Below are 22009 nucleotides of genomic sequence, written 5' to 3'. Positions count from 1 at the left end.
GTTGGTGGATTTGAAATGCTGCCCTTTAGGTTAGCAGACAAGCACTTAACCACTACCCAACAGGGCTTCTTATGAATAGAGAACATCTTAAAATTGTCATTAAGGTAAACACTGAAAAACAGTAATAATGATATAATAAGCTGAAAAGGTAAATAGGACAACTTAAAAATGTTTTTTTTTTTAAAGAAACATAAAAAAAGAAACAATATCCTGTTTTTCTCTGCATACAAGGTGTGTTTATCTCCAGAATACCACCTGATAATCTGCTCACCACTGTTCTAGAAATGTCAATGGAATGGAATAATTAAGAGAAAAGAGCACATAAAATGATTGGTCTATTGAAGGCTGCCTTCTAAGACAACTTGAAATGTAAGTCTAAATTATCCTATTCTCTAGCCAATTGAGAATATTTTAAAATTAAATCATTTTCACATAGTTTTCCTCATTTAAATTCAATCCAGTCTTGTATGTGGTTAGCGCTGTTGTTCTCATTTTGCAATTGAGGACATTAAGGAAAGGTGCCGATGAACACTGCAGCAAATTCTGGACTAGTGTATCAGTGTGTACTTTCAATCCTATTGTTTCTGGATTTTGAAATTTCTCTATTCATTGGTCTAATTTATGTGGTTCTCAAAACTATAAGGTTTTATAGTTTTGAGAACCACATAAATTGGCAAGTTTTTTGTTTGTTTCTTTTAACATGGCAAGTTTAACTAAGGAATGAAACCGTTTCTTTCTTATGTTTATCCAGGAAATTGTATCCACATGAGCCCAACTACATTGTCACTGCCTATCACCTTTCTAGAGGAGCAAAGTGGTTCAGTGGTAGATTCTCACCTACTGTGCTGGAATGCTAGGTGTGATTCCCATTTTTCAGTGGAAGCTTACGTTTTGCTATGATACTGAATAGGTTTCAGTGAAGCTTGCAAATTAAGATGACCTAGGAAGTAAGGCCTGGTGATCAACTTCTGAAAATTAGCCAACGAAAACTCTGTACATCACGATTCTCTGATCCCTTTGTGCATTTCTCTTGGTGGCAACGGCATATGATTGCAATGCAGCCGTCTACAAACCACTTTGACAACTACAATCTTTTCTCCCTTTACCATGATGTTGCTTATTGGTCCAGTCGTGAGGATTTTTGTTTTTCTTAAGTTGAGGTGTAATCCATACTGAAGGCTGTGGTCCTTGATCACCAGTAAGTGCTTCAAGTCCTCTTCACTTTCAGGAAGCAAGGTTCAGTCCAATTGAGTTGGAAGCCAATTCAAAAGCAGTTGACAAAAACAACCCATTGCTGCCTACTATGTTATTACCCCATTCTAAAGAAAAAAAAAAAAAAGATGAAAATGTAATTGAGTCCACTATGTTTTCACAGGATATCAGGATATTGCCATCGATGATTTTTCAATATCAACTGAAATGTCAGTGTCGTCATCAGGACTGGATCCCTACAGGTTTCAGGTGAAGAATGTCACTGAAGTCACCATGTTTATATTGCTGGGCTTCACAAATGATTTTGAGCTGCAAGTCTTTCTCTTTCTACTATTTCTAGCAATCTATATTTTCACTCTGGTGGCAAATTTGGGACTGGTTTTACTAGTCGTGGTAGATTCTCGTCTTCACAACCCCATGTACTATTTTCTGAGTGTGTTATCTTTCTTAGATGCCTGCTATTCTTCAGTTGTCACCCCAAAAATGTTAGTCAATTTCCTGGCACAGAATAAAGCCATTTCATTTACTGCATGTGCAACACAGATGCTGCTCTTTGTCACTTTTGGGACCACAGAATCCTTTCTTTTGGCGTCAATGGCATACGATCGCTATGTAGCAATCTACAAGCCACTTTCGTATTCAGTTAACATGTCACCCAGAGTCTACGTGCCACTCATCACTGCTTCATATGTTGGTGGTTTTTTAAATGCTACTTTACACACCGTAGCAACTTTTAGCCTCTCCTTCTGTGCATCCAATGAAATTAGACACGTCTTTTGTGATATCCCTCCACTCCTTGCTATCTCTTGCTCTGACACTCACATCAACCAGCTTCTGCTCTTCTACTTGGTGGGTTTCCTTGAGTTGTGCAATATCCCGATTGTATTGTTCTCTTATGGTTTCATTTTTATGGTCATTCTGAAGATGAAGTCTGCTGAAGGGAGGCAAAAAGTGTTTTCCACTTGTGGCTCTCACCTAACTGGAGTATCCATTTACCATGGAACAATCCTCTTCATGTATGTGAGGCCAAATTCCAGCTATGCTTTGGACCATGACATGATAGTGTCTACATTTTACACCATTGTGATTCCCATGCTGAATCCCATCATCTACAGTCTGAGGAACAAAGATGTAAAAAAAGCAATGAAAAAACTGTTTCAGAAGAATTGGTTCATAAATAAAGTACATTTTTAGCACATTATGAAACTGAAAAGAATGTTGGGTGTCCATCCATATTTTTATGGTTTGAATCTAGAGAAAATGTCTTGCTTTTATTTAAAAGGGAATATTTTTCTTGTCCTAGAATTTTTTCAAAAATGCATTAATCAACCTTCAAAGGCAGTTTACACATGCAGATCAGTTGTATCATCTATATGCCTATAGGATTATTTTCAAATTTACCGACATTAAACATTCATTGGTACGTTTATGTGACTATGATAATTTTTTGGTTAACTTGCTTTTGCTTAGCATAAAGATGATGTCTTGGGAACTCTATGACTTCACACATTCTCACACTATTTAAAGTAAGTCTTCAGGAAACATTTGGAAGTTCATTTCCCGTTCTGGAATCCCTCTGAAGGACTTCTCAAAGATTACTATCCCCTTATGCTTTCACACGGTCACATCCATCTAGGCCTTGTGTATGCCTTCTGCACTGTTAGGTGCAGCACCAGAAACATTGATTCCATTATTACAGCTTTTCTTTGCTATTGTCCAATCACAGAAATTGATTGGACTCATTCTGAAATTCCGGAGAGTCTAGGTGGTAATATTTATTTAGAGTATTTTTTTTTTTTTTTAAGACTCAGTAAAAACAAACATATAGCTTAGAGAATAATCTACAACTGGCTACTACGTGTGGTTGCTCCAAAAACAGTACCATGATAAATGATGAAGAAATTGAAGTTGTGAAGGATTTCATTCTACTTGTGTCAGTAATCAGTGTACAAGGATGCAGCAGTAAAGAAATCAGTGTATTGAATTGGGCAAATCTACTGCAAAATGCCATTCTGAAGTCTTATTTATTTACTTATTTTGTTAATGGCATAGTCTTATCTTACAGTTCAGAGGTCAGGAGTCCAAAGTGTGTCATTTTAGTTTTATTATTATTGTGCTGATAATATACCCACCAAACCATTCACTAACACAACTTCACATTTACAATTCCATAACTTTGATTGCATGTTTCAAGTTGTACAACCATTATTGTTCTCTTTTCCCAAAATATTCCACCACCTTTAATATAAACTCAATGCCTCCCATATGAAAAATCCCCCTTTTTCCATCTATCTCACCTCTGGTACCACTAAAATTCTTTTTTGCTATTGTTAGATGCCAGAGAGCTGGTTCTGATTTATAGCAAAACTATGTACAATAGAACAAAGCAGGGCTTGGCAGTGTTTTGTTGTGCTGTACATAGGGTTGCAATGAGACTGAACTGACTCATTGATATGGAACAAAAACTACAGTGACTAACGATATTATTTTCATGTGCTTTCTGGAAATTTGAATATCCTCTTTAGTGAACTGTCTAATCAAGTCCTTTGCCCAATTTTTTTTTTTTTTTTTTTTTGGTGGGAGGGCAGTGCAGGGGCTTGGTTTCTTTTGGTTGTTAAATTGCAGAAGTTCTGCATATATTTTGGAAATTAGGCCCTTATCTGATATATGGTTCCCGAAAATTTTCTCCAAATTTGTAGGTTATCTTTTTTAGTTTGTAGATAAAGACCTTTGATGTACAAAATTATTTAATTCTTATGAGGTCCGTATATCTACTTCAATTTTGCAGTTCCAGTTTTTTTTTTATCATATCTGGTGATCTATTGTTAACTGCTATGACTTAGCTATCTAGTGCTGCTATAACAGAAATACCACAAGCAGATGCCTTTCACAAAAAGAAGCTTATTCTCTCAGTCTGTTGTTGTTAGGTGCTATCGAGTCAATTCTGACTCATAGTGACTCTATGTACAAAAGTATGAAACCCTGCCCTGTCCTCAGTTATCATCACAATATTTGTTAGGTTTAAGCCCCTTGTTGCAGCCACTGTGTCAATCCATCTCATTGAGAGTCTTCCCCTTTTTGGCTGACCCTCTTCTTTACCAGGCATGATGGCCTTATCCAGGGATTGATACCTTCTGATAACATGTCCAAAGTAGGGAAGATGTAGTCTCGCCTTCCTTGCTTCTAAGGAGCATTCTGGTTGTACTTCCAAGACAAATTTATTCTTTCTTTGGCAATTCATGATATATTCAATATTCTTCACCAATTTAACAATTTAAAAGCTTCAATTCTTCTTTGGTCTTCCTTATTCATGGTCCAGCTTCCTTTGATAACTTCACTCTTTTCTCCTTTTATCATGATATTGCTTATTTGCCCAGTTGTAAGGATTTTTGTTCTCTTGTGAGGTAAAAGGTGGTGCAAGCCACACACTAGGGAATCTCCCTTTACACTGCATCAGGGATGTGACCTGAGTAAGGGTGTTACAGCCCACCCTAATCCTCTTTAACATAATTTAATCTTGCCTCATTAACCATAGGCAAAGATAAGGATTTACTACATATAGGAAAATTACATCAATCACACAATTGAGGATAACCACACAATACTGGGAATCATGGCCTAACCAATTTGACACATATTTTTGGTAGACATAGCTCAATCTGTGACACTCCACTCTTTGGCTCCCCGAAATTTATGACCTTGTCACGTTGAAAACACATTACCCCGTCATATCATAGCAAATGTCTTAAATCAACTCCAAGTCCAAAATTCAAAAATTCTTCCCCAGATGTAAAACATATAATACAATTTATTAACTTCCAAAGTGCAATGGTGGAACAGGTACAAGTTAGAGATTTCCATTACAAATGGAAGTAACTGGAGGGAAAGAAGGGATAAGGGACATCAAGCAAGTTAGCAGAACATATTACATTAGCACTCAAGGCTTTGAAAATAATTCTCTGTTCTCTGAAACTATTTAGGCAATGGCTCTGCCCCCTCCAAACTCTAGGTATTGGCCATACTGTCTGGATTCTTAGTGGAGGTGCCTCAATCCTGGGCTTCAGCTCCACCTTCCAGGCCTACTGGGACGGGAACTCTGCACCCTAGGCTTTAGGTGCACTACTCTCCTAGTCCACCTGAGGGGTGATTCCACCCTTAGTAACACCAGAGGTCATGGTTCCACCCTTTGAGACACCAGAAATTGTGGTCATACCTTTTGAGACTGGGGCAACTCGGCTTTTTGTGTTCCTTTTCTCTTCAGCTTCTGCTTCCTGTTTCCTTGGCCTCTCAGCCCCTCAGGCCTCACCAACTGTCTCTGCCCTGCTGTGGCAAGTGTTCCAAAGCTCTGTAGCTCCAATGACAAATGAACGTATGCACCCCACTCCACAAGTAAACTCTGGCTGAGAGGTACTCAGCGTTCTTGTTCAGTGGGTCAGCAAGCCTAATTCCACCAATAAATTTTAGTTTTCACAGATCTTTGACCTATTTTGAATTGATTTTTGTGTATGGTATAACGCCTGGATCCTGTTTCATTCTTCTGCGTGTGGAAATTCAATTTTCCCAGCACCATTTCTTGCAAAAACTCTTCCTTCCCCATTGAATAGTTGACTATAGGAGTGTGGATTTATTCCTGGACTTTCATTTGCATTCCTTTGGTTTATATCTTTATTATTATACCAGTACCAGAGGGTTTTAATTACTGTAATTTTAGTATATTATGATATCAGGACGTGTTATCCCCCCTGCTTTAGTCTCATTCTTCAAGATTGCTTCAGCAATTCCAGGTCCTTTGCCTTTCCATGTAAATTTGAGGATTGTGTTTTTTTCCATTTATGCAGACTGTTGGAATTTCAAAGGCTATTGCAAGAAGCTTATTTTAATAATATCAAGTTTTTCAATCTATTAGCACAGAACTGTCATATTTTTTTTTAAGTCATATGTTATTTAGGTCTTCTTTAATTTCTTTCGGTGATGTTTTATCGCTTTCAGTGTATAAGCCTTTCACTTCCTTGGTTAAATTTATTTCTAGGTATTTTATTCTTTTAGATGTTGTAAATAGGCTTGCTTTCTAAATTTCCTTTGGGGAAAAATGGTTTCTCTGACATGGCTTTCTGGCCCAGTGTTTACAATCCACTTGTTATGGATTGAATTCTTTCCTCCAAAAGTGTGTATCAACTTAGCTAGGCCATGAATCCCAGTTTTGTGTGATTGTTCATCAATTGGTCATCTAATGTGATTTTCCTATGTGTTATAAATCCTAATTCTATGACGTTCATGAGGCAGGATTAGAGGCAATTATGTAAATGATGCAGGACTCAATCTACAAGATTAGATTGTATTTTCAGTCAATCTCTTTTGAGATATAAAAGAGAAATGAGCAGAGAGACAGGAGGACCTTCTACCACCAAGAAATTAGAGCCTGAGAGAGAGCGCATTCTTTGCACCCAGTGTTCCTGCACTGAGAAGCTCCTAGACCAGGGAAAGATTGATGACAAGATCCTTCTCCTGCACCTGACAGAGAAGGAAGGCCTGTCCCTGGAACTGGCACCCTAAATTTGGACTTCTAGCCTCCTAGAATATGAGGGAATAAGTTTTCTCTTTGTTAAAGCTACCCACTTGTGGTGTGTCCCCACCAATGATGACTTCACCAGGGCCTGGCTGTTCACAAAGTCTGAGCCTCACTGTTCTCCACACATGCTTCCTCCTGAGACTTATGGTATCAGAGGGGAGGTGCACCAGCGGGCCCTTTCTTTATTCTTTGTGTTCAGGCTTCCCTGCCTGTGGTGCCTTCACTAGGGCCTGGATGTTCACAAAGTCCGGACTTCACTCACTTTGTACCTGTTTCTGCTGCCCCAAGATGGCCCGAAAAGATCCTATACAACTCAAACTGTTTGATATCTGCCAGATACCTGATATTTTAATATTCTATCACATAGAATATTAACAGTTTTCTGTATAAAACCCTGTCTCTCCTGTTATAACTTTCTATCCATGTGTTGACAGTAAAATTATGTCTCTTAATGTCTCTTGTATTAAATTTTCAATGAGCTTACATGTATGACTCATAGAACTATAAAACTAAGACCTTGTAGTTCAGATGGGAAGTTTTGTTATTTTTAGTAAAAAATTACAAATTCTGACATATGTTATGCTTTCATATTCTTTGATAATATACATGTTTACAGAGTTTTGAAAGAGTTAAGCAGGTTATGTTCTCAGAAGGAGGGAACTGGATTACAGGAAATTTAGTTTATTAACCAATGCTACATAGCTAATTAGCATCAGAGCTAGGACTATATTCTGTAACATTTGATATGTTTTCCAGTCCTAAAACATAAACTTTTCCAGCAAAGCATCAGTTTTCCAGAGTCCACAGCAATTCGTTTAATCATTTTTATCAAGTAGCTCATTGTTCCAGAACAGTTCTCTTGTTATTGCAGGGAGAAAAAAATCTTGTTATTTTTCTGTCCCAAAAGAGAGTTAGCATTCTCTCTCCTTGGTGCATCCCCTGTGAACTACAAGAAGAGCTCCAGAAAGGGATACAAGAATCCAAACACAATCATAGCATACTTTAATTGAGTGAGCAGTTCAGTTCCATAGGTAAGAGGAAATATTTACAACACTACAAAATATTTTAGAAGTTTAACCATTAATTTCCAACTAGAGTATATGCCTAGTTTTAAAGTAAATTTGAATTAGGTGATTCTGGTTAATTCAGATTTGTATTAAAAACTGAAGGTTTCCTGAGAACACAGCAAAGAAAACAGAAAGGACTCCATACATATTTATGTCAATAGAGATGTAAATCAGAAATTTGCTTTAATTTTCTTTATGGATGATAATCGGAATAGGAATAGTAGAAATAAGGGACTATATTTGAAAATTAAAAAAATAAAAAAAGATTGTGAGGATGATGTAGGGCCAGGCAGTGTTCTGTTCTATGTGTAGTCACTATGAGTCTGAACTGACTCGATGGCACCTAAAAACAGCAACAAATACAAAAATCAGGGAAATTATTAAATGGAGAGGAAATGAGCTTTCAACCAGCATTTGGCTATATGCTCCTTCGGGATTGTATATATATAAATTTTTTCCTCATGGAGGGATGTAAATTATTTTAAAACATTTTTCTGTAGAAGTAATTTTCATTACATATATATATATACGTATTTTAATTTCATGGTCTACTTAAGCTTGCTTACTTTAAAAAATAATTCGAATATGTGAGGATGTTATTTTGCATTATTTCTCGGGGCTGGTGATTCCAGAATAAGAACCTGGCACTGTGGGAGTTGCAATATGGTCAAGTGGAAATAGCTTAGACTGGGATCAGAAAAACCTGGGGTGAATCCCTGCTCTGCTAGGAACTACTGTGTGACCTTGGTCAAGTTTTGTGTCTAGCTGGGCCTTGGTTCTTTCTCTCGTCTATAAAAGATCACCAAATTATTTAGCTTTCCTGGTGCTATGAAGATTATGTACAGTCATGTGCACAAAATTCCTAGCCCCTTGAGTCCACTTATTAATCTTTGGTAGCTGCTATCACGGCTTTCTTTCGCCTCAAGCCTAATCTTTTTAGTACTGTTCTGATGGGTACCAGGTACTTTATGTTTTCCGATAATGACTCTATTAGAGTTGAGGAGCTGATATATTTTTAGTCTTCAAGATGGAACATGTTTTGTTAAAAAAAAAAAAAAGAGAGAATTCAGAATCTATATTTTTGTGTTCCTAGCCACTATAGCCTCTTAAACTGAAATCAACTAGTCATAAACACAAACAATCATTTGTCATGTAGTCCACTCTGACTCATGACTGTGTTTCACAAGTTTTCAAAGGTTGATTTTCAGAAGTAGATTACCAGGCCTTTCTTCTGAGGTGCCCCTGGGTAGGCTCCAACCTCCAAACCCTCGGTTAGCAGCCAAGTGCCTTAATGGTTCACACCACGCGTGTTTTCTCTCATAAACACAGTTCTAATTTCCTTAAAGATTAGCTAACCATAATTCCTGTTTGAAGAATCTTGGGTGAAGCGATTAAACCTCCTACTTTTTCCTCTATTAAATCTCCAGCTCCCTATAGTGAAGTAGACAACTGCTCTAACAGGTCTTGATTTGGTATAAAATATACTTACATTCATAAACCACGTTCTTGCTCTATGGACAGGAACAGACCATCAAGTGTGCCTGAAAATTATGTCATCAAGAGTATTTGGAGAATTTCAGCAAAATGCACTATTATTTTACTGACAAGTCCAAAAGCAGAATGCTGTGACAGAGATGCATTTTTATAATCCTTCACAGATTATCAAATATAGAGGCATGATTGCCACAGTGGTTAAGTGCTCAGGCTGCTAACCAAAAGGTCAGCAGTTCAAATCCATCAGCTGCTCCTTGGAAACCCTACGAGGCAGTTCTACTTTGTCCTATAGGGTGGCTGTGGGTCAGAAGTGACTCTGGCAACAGGTTTGTTTCTGTTTTTTGTTTACAGTCCAGAATATTAGGATTCATTGGGCTTAATTTCAATAAAATGATATTTTAATCTGCATATTAACATTTAACAAACACGTATAACTAAAAGAAAAATATTTTAGCTTGTGGTTTGGGATTCATTCATTGCTCAATGCTTTGATAAAAAATGTTGATTTTAAAATCGCTGTTTATTTTGTTTTAGATAAATAAAATGTGGAAGGCTTATTTTTATTTATTTGTTTTTTAGATAAACAAAAAGCATATGCACTTTTCACATATAATCAAAACTTGAATTTAAAAAATTATGTTAACATGTCTCATAAATGAGCACTCTGCATGGATGCCATGTTCATGTAGTGAAACAATGTTTATTGAAATCATTTTGTCCATCCTATCTATTCTTTAGCACAAGAAAGAAGGACGACTTTAATTTTCCCAGCTCACACTGGCACTAGGTGCTGTTTCTGAGATTTTGATAAAAGTTTATCAAGTCCAAATACAATGCTCTTAACTTTCCACCATTGTTGTCTCAGAAACATCAATGAAGTGATGGCTATAATCACAGTCTAGCTGACATTTCTTTTGTTTCTCTTAGTCAAGTTATATTTTGCAGTGGATTTTGCAATGAATTTCTTTGGTATCCTACCTATTGCCATATTTTTTTTTCCAAAATTTGCTTGCATATTTTTAATTTACTTTTACTGAGCTTTTTCCTATCTACCTGATTTCTATTTTTCCCTTCACTATCTCCAGTAAATATTTTTGTTTGTGTTCCATGAACTCTTGAAAGAGAGAAAAAAAGGGGTGGGAGGGACAGAAAGAAAAAGAGAATGGGGGATTTTTGAAATAAAAATGTATTTTTTGTGATGCCCCCAAAATATATGGATATGTGTTTATTTATTATTTCATGACTTTATTATTTTTTTAATATACCATTCAAGCAAAATGACAATACATGATAAAATATTTGAAGATGTGTTCTGGTGGATTATAGATAAACTTTGTGGATTTACACAAAAATAGCCACCTTCTAAGACAAGTCGAAAGGTATGTCTATTTTCGCCTATTTTCTAGTCATCTGGGAACATTTTAAAATTAAATCATTTTTAATAAGTTTTTTGCCTTTAAATTTCATCCTGTCTTGTGAGATACATGCTGTTGCTCTTATTTTATCCTAGTTGACATTAAGGAAAGGCATTCATGTATGTTGTAACTAATTTAAAATGATTAGTGTGTATTTACAAGTCTAATGATTTTGGATTTAAAATTTCCTCTATTCATTCTTCTTTGCAAATTTTAATGCGGTAATTTGAGAACCACATTAATTGGCAGGTTCGATTGTTTACTTGTTTTTAACATGACAAGTTTAGCCAACAAATGAATGAAACCATTTTTCTTTTCTTTATATAGGAAATTGCGTCCACATGGGCTCATCTACTTTGTCACTGCCTATCCCATCCCGTCATAACCTAGGATATTATTATGCCCTTCTAGGAAACGGACAAGAAGATGTAATCGGGTGTACTCCGTTTCCCAGTATATTGCATTTACAGTGTCATCTAGTCAATTCCAACTCAAGGCAATTCCAAATTTATCAGAGTACAACTATGCTCCTTAAGGTTTCTAAAGGCTGATATTTGGCAGTAGATTCTCATTCCTTTCTTCTGAGGTGCTTCTGTGTGGAAATGAACCATCAAACTTTCAATTAGAAGCAAATATGTGAATCATTTGCACCACCTGGCGATTCCAGTTGCACTTGGGAACTATAAATACGAACTGAAATGTCAGTGTTGTCACCACGCTGGATCCATATAGGTTTCAGCTGAAGAACCTCACTGAAGTCGCCATGTTTACATTGCTGGGCTTCACAGGTAATTTTTGAGCTGCAAGTCTTTCTCCTTCTACTTTTTCTTGCAATCTATGTTTTTACTCTGGTGGGAAATTTGGGACTGGTTCTATTAGTCATGGCAGATGCCCGACTCCACAACCCCATGTACTATTTTCTGAGTGTGTTATCTTTCTTAGATGCCTGCTATTCTTCAGTTGTCTCCCCAAAAATGTTAGTCAATTTCCTAGCAGAGAATAAAGTCATTTCATTTACTGCATGTGCAACACAGATGCTGCTCTTTGTCACTTTTGGGACCACAGAATGCTTTCTCTTGGCAGCAATGGCATATGACTGGTATGCAGCAATTTACAACCCACTTCTCTATTCAGTTAACATGTCACCCAGGGTCTGTGTGGCACTCATCTCTGCATAATACGTTGGTGGTATTTCACATGCTACTTTACACACAGTAGCAACTTTTAGCCTCTCCTTCTGTGCGTCCAGTGAAATTAGACATGTCTTTTGTGATATCCCTCCACTTCTTTCTATCTCCTGCTCTGACACTCACATCAACCAACTTCTACTCTTCTACTTTATGGGATCTATTGAGATATTCACTATCCTGATTGTCTTGATATCTTATGGATTCATTTTGATGGCCATTCTGAAGGTGCGTTCTGCTGAAGGAAGGCGAAAAGTGTTTTCCACTTGTGGCTCTCGCCTAACTGGAGTATCAAGTTACCATGGAACGATCCTCTTCGTGTACTTGAGACCAAGTTCCAGCTATGCCTTTGACCATGACATGATAGTGTCTGTAATCTACACCACTGTGATTCCCATGCTGAACCCCATCATCTACAGTTTGAGGAACAAAGATGTAAAAGAAGCAATGAAAAAAATGTTTCAGAGAAATTGGTTCATAAATAAAGCACATTTGTAGCATTGTAAAACTGAAAAGAATGTCGAGTATCAATTCATATTTCTAAAGTTTGAATCTAGGGAAGAAAGTGTCTTGCTTTTACTTTTCAGGGTCTGTATATCCTAGAATATTTCCAAACAAAGCGTTAGCAAACCTTCCAAGGCAGAATTTTATGAGCACAGAGAAACCATCCCATTTACATGGCTGTAGGACTATTGTCAAATGTACCCATATTAAACATTCAGTGATGGATTATATTCCTGATTACTGTTTGTTTAACTTGGCCTTCACTTGCCAGAATGATGATGTCCTAAGAACTCCATGACTTCACATTTCCTCACATCGTTTATAGTAAGTCTTCAGCAAACCCTTGGAAGTTGATTTCCCTTTCTGGAATCCCTGTGGAGGGCCTCCCAAAGATTACCAGCCCCTTATGCCCTTACATACTGAGAACCATTTAGGCCTTTGGACATGCTTTCTGCACTGTTTGGCTCAAAATCATGTTAATTCCATTATTACATTTTTGCCATTGTCTATTCACAGAAATTGATGAGACTCATTCTGAAACTACTGAGAGATTACACAGTAAATATTTGTTGAGAGTACACTTAAGGCCCAGCAAAAATGAATATATAGCTTAGAAAATAATCTACAAGTGGCCACTATATGTGATTGTTCCAAACTCTGAAAAATTATTACAACATTGGACAATCCTTTAATGATTCTAGTTTATTTCTTCATCCTGCCTTTGTTCTCTAACCATGAGCAACAGCCCTGCACTGGTCATCATGAATGATATTTTACAACAATGATCAGGATCCAGAAAATGGAAAAGGCCCTACATCGCCTCAACTGTTTCCTGCTTATGCCATCTGCTCTTGAATTATTTGTTTTTATTTCAATATTTGTTTATTTCTTGAGTCATTAAGAGTAAAAAGTATGTTTCATTCAATAAAACCCACTTTCTTCCTACCAGCAGAGGTTGTCTTGTGGCCCTACCACAATAAAATCATCATAACATAGCAATCAAAACAATGTTCCTATAAAAACCAATTGTCATGGATTGAACTGTGTCCCCCAAAAATATGTATCAACTTAGTGATGCCATAATTACCAGTATTATGTGGTTGTCCTCCATTTTGTGATTGTAATTTTAGGTCAAAGAGGATTAGGGCAGAACAGAAACACTCTTATTAAGGTCACATCTCTGATCCAATGTAAAGGGAATTTCCCTGGGGTGTGACCTGCAGTACCTTTTATATTATAAGAGATAAAAGGAAAGGGAATCAAGCAGAGAGGAGGGACGCCTCGTATCACCAGGAGCAGAAAGCATCCTTTAGACCTGGGGATCCTGTGTGGAGAAGCTCCTAGTCCAGGGGAAGATTGATGAGAAGAATCTTCCTCCAGAGCCAACAGAGACAGAAAACCTTCCCCTGGAGCTGACGGCCTGAACTTGGACTTCTAGCTACTAGACTGTCAGGAAATAAATTTCTCTTTGTTAAAGCCATCCACTTGCGGTATTTCTGTTATAGCAACACTAGATGACTAAGACACCAATGCTTAAGTCTGAGTTTGAAAAACACTCCAGTAAATTTAAGAGCCTCAATTTCTAATCTCTTATGGTCAATAATGCAAAGAGAACTAATACTTTTCTATTGGAAGAAGGAAATACTGGACAACAAAATGTGGTTTACATATATACTCGAAATTCCTTTAAAAGTTCTAATTTTCAGAGATGCAATATAGACATTTTACCTTCTAAAAATTACACAGTTTGAAGCCCCAGTAACTTAATATTATTTCTCATTATGATCTATTGAGATGGTCTTTCTAGAAGAAAGGAATGTTTTGCTTCAAATGTACTCATAAAAATGCATGTTTTACAAAACTCAGTATTTTTGCAGCATTTCTAGAATATTTTTAAATGCTCTATTATTCATATCAGACTTTCAAAGTCATGAAGGCAAAGATTCACTCAACGTTGCCTCTTGGTTTATCAGTCTTTCAAATAATAATAATAATCTTTTGGGAAAGGAATTGATGAACTGAAGGAACAAGTTTGCACACAATTATGCCTAAAAATATTTGGTTAGTAATCCAGCCATCAAAGTAGACAAGAGTTCACGTCAAATTAACCTATATGGAAATTCCATTATATTTCCTTTCTTTCTCCTTATAAAGTAGAAACTAAGTTGTGAGGATAAGACAGTCTCCAATGAGTTATTTGTTCAAGTCAACATGGAAAAATGGTATATTTAAGTACTAATAACTTTTACACTTTATACATCTCCTCAAATATCTTTCCTTTAAGAAAGATTTGACCTCCCCTGTCCTCTTTGGCATTTTTTTTCTTTAATATAACACATTGTTCAATATTATAACAAATATTAAATAAAATAGATATAACTGTTTGTTGTTTTCAATATTTGGTTACTATATAGGAATAAGGGAGCTCTGGTGGTACAGTGGTTAAAGCTCTTGGCTGTTAACCAAAAGATCTGTGGTTTGAACCTACCAGGCACTCCACAGGAGTAAGATGTGGCAGTCTGCTTCCATAAGGACGGTAGTCATGGAAACCTTATGAGGCAACTATACTCTGTCCTACAGGGTCACAATGAGTAGGAATCAGCTAGACAGCAGTGGGTCTGGTTTCATGGAGATCTATCACTATGCTGACAGTGTAAATTGCATAAAGGCAGTCATTGTGTCTCTCCTCACAGTTGTGTCTCTCCTCCCCAGGACATAACATTGTACTTGGAACAATAAGTTTACCTGCAGATATTTATCAAATGAATGGTGAGTCAATGAATGAGTGATAGTTAACAGCAATAGTTAGAACTCATATGCAGCTGATTAGGCACTGCACAATTATGTAAGTGTTTTCCATATATTAAGTTTTGCCGTCATCAAAACAACTCCAAGAAGTGGTTCTACTATTATCTCAGATGAGGAAACAGAGGCACATAAATTTGCTCAAGACCACATAGCTCCTAAGAGTGATAGCCATATTCTAAGTTAAGCTTCCTGGATACAGGGGCTTCACTTTTAGACAGTTTGGTACATAGAATAAAAGAACATACTGATCTTTTTCCTTTATCAACTGCATTATTGGGCCTTCAGACAACATCTTATGAAGTATTGAAGGCCTTCATTAAGTCGATGACAGAAAATAGAGAAAAAAATGTATGTAAGGAGTATTGGAGATGTGGTTTCCACAGGACTGAACTAGTGATTGGCTTGGTTGAAACATGTGGAAGTTGTAGGTAATGAGCCTGAGTGGTCATTAAATCCATACTGAAAGAAAGCCATGTGGCACGGTGGTTAAGTACTTGGCTATTAAATGAAAGGTCATTGATTAGAAACCAACAACTTTTCTTCAGGAGAAAGATGTGACAGTCTGCTCCTTTAAAGATTTATAGCCTTGGAACCCTACGTGGCAGTTCTAATCTGTTCTACAGGGTAGCTACCAGTTGAAATAGTTTCTGTGGCACTGAGGTTTTTTTTTTTTTTTTTTTGTAAAATAGTATACTACAGAGGGTTAGTGAAAAAGAAAAAAAAAAAAACCCTCAATGAGATGGATTGACACAGTGGCTACAACAGTGGCCTCAAGCATAACAAGGATTGTGAGGGTGACATAGGACCAGGCAGTGTTTCATTTTGGTTTAAATAGTGTTGCTATGAGTCGGACCCAACTTGATGGCACCTAGCAACAACAACAGTACTGATTCTGAAGTTTCTTAACATTTTCAAGGTAGAGAACTAAAATCACAGATAGATATCACTCTGGCTACACCAGTGAAGTAGGCCAGACAAGGAAACATTACAAGGGATAAAGGGAGCCATAACATCATGATAGAGAGCTCAATTTGTCAAGAAGACTTAACAATTTGAAAAGTATATACAGTGAAAATAAAATTTCAAAATGTATGAAACAATCTTTACCACAATTAAAAGGAACAATAAACAAGTAAAAAAATACGCAATTATAATTGGAGGTTTGCACATTCCTTTCTCAGTAACTGCTAAAACAAATAGACAGGAATTCAGTACTGATATTTGTTTCATGTGTTTTATGATTGTCCCTGAATGGTACAAATAGTTAATGCTAACAACAGCATACTTCTAAATAAACCATCAGTCAAGAAGGGTATCACAAGGGAAATTACAATATATTTTGAATTGAATGAAATGATCATAGAACAATTCTAAATCCGTGGGAGGTTATATCTCTGCTTTATATATCAAAAGAGATTGATTCAAGATGCAACCTAACCTTGTAGATTGAGTCCTGTTTCATTAACATAACTGCCTCTAATCCTGCCTCGTTAACAATTTAGAGGCAGGATTTATGACACACAGGAAAATCGTACCAGATGACAAAATGGTGGGCGATCACACAGTACTGGGAATCAGCCAAGTTGACACACATATTTGGGGAACACAATTCAAATCATAACATTCCACTTTTTGGTCTCCAAAAATTCATATCCTTGCCACAGTAAAAGATATTCACCCCATCATATCACAACAACAGTCTTAAATCAACTCCAAGTCCAAAATCCAAAAATTCTTCTACAACTGTGAAGTCTGCAATACAAATTATCTGCCTCCAAGTACAATGGTGGAATGGAAGCAAACTAGACATTTCCATTACAAATGGGAGCAGTTGAAGGGAAAGAAGGGATAATAGGCCCCAAACAAGTCAGCAGAACACATTACATTAGCCCTCAAGTATTCAAAGTAATCCTCTGTTCCCTGAGACCATTTAGGCAATGGCCCTGTACTCCAGACCACGTGCTGGCCACACTTTCTGGACTCTGGGTGGAGGCCCCTTGGCCCTGGGCTTCCACTCTGCCTTCCAGGACCACCAGAATGGCAACTCTGCTTGCTTCTTGTGTTTCTTGTCTCTTCAGCTTCTGCTTTCGTGGTTCATTGGCCTTTCGGCCCCTTGGGCCTGGCCAGCCAAATCTGCCCTGCTGGGGCAAGCCTTCCAAAACTTTTCAGCTCCACAAGAAGTGTCTGGAGGCACCCCAATTCACTGTAAACATCCACCAGAAGACACTCAGCTTTCTTGCTTCCTGGGTTGGCTCCAGTGCTGTCTCATGCTGGTCTCCTGGTTCTGCTGCTGCCATTTCTCTGCTGCTGTTCTCTGTGCTGCCTCTTGCCATCTGTGCCATCTCCAGTGTGACAGCTCTGCTCACCTTCTTCTGAGTCCTCATCAGAATTGGCTTTAATGTCCATAATTCCACCAACAGTCTTTTCAAGGCAGTCTCTGCTTTTATTATTAAGCACTTTAAAGCTCTTTTAACTTCTACCCATTCACAGTTTCAAAAACTACTTCCACATTTTAGGTATCTGTTAGAGATGCACTGCACTCTTCTGGTACCAAATTTGATATGCATGATTATTTATACCAATAATCAATGTCCATGGATACAGCAGTCAAGAAATCAAACAGTGTATTGCATTGGGCAAATCTGCTGCAAAAGGCCTTTTTTAAGGTTTTTGTTTGTTTGTTTTTTGTTTTAAAAAACAACATAATATTATGGTACAGTTCTGGAATTCAGAAGTCCAAAGTGGAGTGGGTCCTTATTATTATTATTGTGCAGAAAATATACCGACCAAAACTTTTGCCCACACAACTTCCACATTTACAACTCAGTGACATTGATTACATTTTTCATATTGTGCAACCATTATTGCTTTTTCCAAAATATTTCACCACCGTTAACATAAACTCAATGCCCCCCATACAAATACTTCCCCTTTTTCCCTCCTTCTTACCTTTGGCACCATTAATAATCCTTGGTGTCCATATATTTCCTATTTTATATAAGTGACATCTTGCAGTATTTGTCCTTTTTTTTACTGACTTATTTCACTCAGCATAATGTTTTTAAGGCTCATCCATGTTGTGACATACATACATCAGAACTTCATTTCTTTTTACAGCTCCATAATATTCTACTGTATGTTTATACCCCGTTTGTTTATCCGTTTATCTGTTGATAGGCGTATTGGTGGTTTCCACCATTTGGCTGTTGTGAAAAGTGCTGCAATGAACATTGGTGTAAAATTTTCTGTTTCTTTTCCTGCCTTCACTTCTTCTGAGTACATTACCTAAGACTGGGATTACTGAATCATGTGGTAATTCACTGTTCAACTTTTTGAGGAACTATGAATCAATGTGTTATCCACAATAGCGCCACCATTTTACATTCCCAACAGCAATGGATTTAGGTTTCAATGTCTCCACAATCTCACCAATGCTAGTTTTACATTTTTTTTAATCATTGCCATTCTAATGGGGGTGAGGTGTTATTTCATTATGGTTTTCATTTGCATATCCCTAATGGCTAATTGGAAACCCTGGTGGCATAGTGGTTAAGTGCTATGGCTGCTAACCAAGAGGTCGGTGGTTGGAATCTGCCAGATGCTCCTTGAAAACTCTATGGGGCCATTCTACTCTGTCCTAAAGGATCGCTATGAGTCGGAATCGACTCAAAGGCACTGGTTTTTTTTTTTTTTTTTTTTGGTAATGGCTAATTATATTATTTTCATGTACTTGTTGGCCATTTGAATATGCTCTTCTGTGAATTGACTGATCAAGTCCTTTGTACATTTTTTGGGGGGAAGGATTCATATTGGGACAAATTTTACAAATGGTGAAAGAATTAATCAATTCCCTTTTTTTGTGGCATAAGGTTATTCAGTTTTTTTCAGCACCATTGTTTAAAAAGTGTATCCTTTCTCCATAGGTTTTCCTTGGCATTTTTATCAAAAATCAGTTGACCATGTATGTGTGAATATATTTCTGAACATTCTGTTCTGTTTCATTGATGTATGGGTCTATTTTTTAGCCTATATACCATGTTCTTTTGATTATTTTAACATAAGATAAACCCAAAAATTAGATTATGGGAATCTTCAAACACTATTGTCCTTTTTCAAAATAATTTTTACTGTTTTAGTTCTTTTGCTTTTTTATATAAAATGTGGAGTCAGTTTCTTAAGGGCTGCAAAAAATGTTGCATTTTAACTGAAATTACATTATATCTATAGATCAATTTGGGATTGCATTTAATGAACACATTGATTAATCCCAACTGGCTTGCCCACCAGTATCAATGTATCATCCTTCCTTCCTTGTTTCAATTCAGATTCTATGACCAATAATTACTGTCTACTTAGAGTCTCTTCCTATGGGGCCTAGACACCTATTTACTTTTTACAACGTTTCCAAGAGTTCTTTAAGTACATATTCTTAAGGACTTTCTAAAACTCCTCATGTACTCTCTATAAATTTGTATACAGGTTTCCCAAGACAGAAAAAAACCCTCTACAACACAAAAAGTTTGACCTTTAACTCCACCATACTTTTAATATTCTAATGTTCTGTCCCATAGAATAATATAGTTGTCTGTATATTGCTCCATCTCTCCTACCACAAACTCTCAATGAACTTATATCTGTCCCTCACACCTCTTTGATATCTAGCACATTATAATTAAGGTGTGAAGTATATAAATTGGATTTTAGGGAATTTGATTTTATAATCCAATGACCCATACCTAATTAGCATCAGAGCAAGAACTATGTCCTGTATCATTAGATTTCCAATCCTTTGCCATAAGCTTTTCAACTGAAGAATCATTTTTTTAAAGACCAACGTGATTCATTTAATTATTTTTATCATGTAATTTATTGTGCCATAACCTTTCACTTGTTCACTGCTGGGGGGAAAAAAAAACTTGTTTCTTTTCTATTCCAGAAGAGAGTTATTATGTTTTCTCCTTGGGGACTCCCCTATGGCCTACAAGAAGGCCTTCAGAAGCTGATATAAAAATCCATACTTATAATAGGCATAGCAAACTTTGAGTAAGCAGTTCAGTTCCACAGGTAAGAGGAAAAGCTTTTCATCACTAACAAAACATTTTAGAAGCTAGAAACTTGAATCTCACACTAGAGTATATGACTTAATTTTTAAAGCTGAAATAGGTGATTATACTTAATTCAGTCTTGTATCGGAAATTGAATCACACCTCTTCCTGAGAACATAGCAAAGAAAACAGAAAGGACTCTACATATTTTGCTTGATAGAGGTGCAAATCAGAAATTTGCTTTAATTTTCTTAGTAGATGATAATCCGAATAGGAGCAGTATAATTAAGAAACTATATTTAAAAATCAAGGAAATTATCAAATGGAGATAAAATGACACTTCAATCAGCATTTAGGTATATGCTACTTCAGGATTTGCTTTCTTTTGAAAAAATACAAATTAATTTTAAATTTAATTTAGAAGCCATTTTAGATTTTTTTTTTTTTTTAATTAATGATCTGTTGAAGCTGGATGAATTTAAAAAAGAATTAAAATACGTGAGGATATTATTTTGCAATTTTCTAGGGAATTTTGATTCCAGAATTATGACATGATATAGTGGAATTGCAATATGCTCAAACGGAAATACTTTAGACTATGGAGGTGAGCCCCAATTCTCTTATCTCTAAAAGGACACTAAATGAGATAGTTTTAAGGTTGCTCTGTAGATGACATCTGATAATGTACACAAAATTCCTAAACTCTAGGATCTGCTTAGAGCCCTGGTGGCACAGTGATAAAGAGTTTGGCTGCTAACAAAAATGGCAACAGTTCGAATCCACCAGCAACTCCTGGGAAACCCTACGGTGCAATTCTACTCTGTCCTATAGGTTTGATGTGAGTTGGAATGGACTTGACAGCAACAGGTTTGTTGGTTTGTTTGTTTGTTTTTAAGGTTTAGATCCACTTAATACATGGTAGCTGGTGTCATAGCTGTCTTCTCAAACTTAGTATTTGTGGTATTGTTCTCAGGAACGTCTGATACTTCACATTTTCTGACTGTATCAGAGCTGAAAAACTAATTTTATTTTACTCTTCTAGATGGTCCATGTTTTCTTAGAAATTTCAAGGTATTTGTTTTTGTCTTTCTAGTCTCTTTCTCCTGTTAATGTGAAATCAGCTAGTTGTAAACATAACCAGTTCTAATTTCCTTAAAGATTACTTAACAGAAATGTCTGTTTGAAGAGCCTTGGAGAAGTAGTTAAACCCCATACTTTTTCTTTTGTCAAGTCTCTGGTTCCCTATAGAGAAATAGATGATTGCTCTAATAGCAGCTGATATGGTATAAAATATGCCTTCATTCATGAATCAAATTCTTGCTCTACAGATAAGATCAGAGCCATCAAGGGTACCTGAAAACTATATCACCAAGAATATCAGGAGAATCTAAGCAAAACACACTATTATTTCAGTGATAAACTCACAGGCATAATGCAGTAATAGTGGTGAGTTTTTATGATCCTTTACAACATAGACTCTTAGGATTCATTTGGTATAATTCCAATAGAACGGTATTTTAATACATGTTTAATGTTATAAAGCAGCCCTGATGGTGCAGTGGTTAAGTGCTCATCCGCTAACCAAAAGTTTGGCAGTTCAACCCACCAGCCGCTCCATGGGAGAAAGAAGCGGTAGTCTGCTTCCGTAAAGATTACAGCCTAGGAAAACATGGGGGCAGTTCTACTCTGTTCTATGGGGTCACAATGA

At 36.6% G+C, this 22009-nt stretch overlaps 1 protein-coding gene and 1 pseudogene across 1 annotated transcript; both read left to right on the top strand.

Annotated features, from left to right (window-relative positions):
* Positions 1-1419: 1419 nt before the first annotated feature.
* LOC126079643 (olfactory receptor 1094-like) lies at positions 1420-2406 on the top strand. The gene has a single exon (XM_049890769.1). The coding sequence runs from the start codon at positions 1420-1422 to the stop codon at positions 2404-2406; it is 987 nt and encodes a 328-aa protein (XP_049746726.1).
* Positions 2407-11098: 8692 nt separating this feature from the next.
* LOC126080504 (olfactory receptor 5T1-like) lies at positions 11099-12442 on the top strand (annotated as a pseudogene).
* The last annotated feature ends 9567 nt before the right edge of the window (positions 12443-22009 follow it).

Source organism: Elephas maximus, chromosome 7 (genome assembly GCF_024166365.1).
Source record: "Elephas maximus indicus isolate mEleMax1 chromosome 7, mEleMax1 primary haplotype, whole genome shotgun sequence".
Classification (NCBI taxonomy): domain Eukaryota; kingdom Metazoa; phylum Chordata; class Mammalia; order Proboscidea; family Elephantidae; genus Elephas; species Elephas maximus.
The sequence above is the reverse complement of the archived record's forward strand: the minus strand, read 5'-3'. Positions and strand labels throughout refer to the sequence as shown.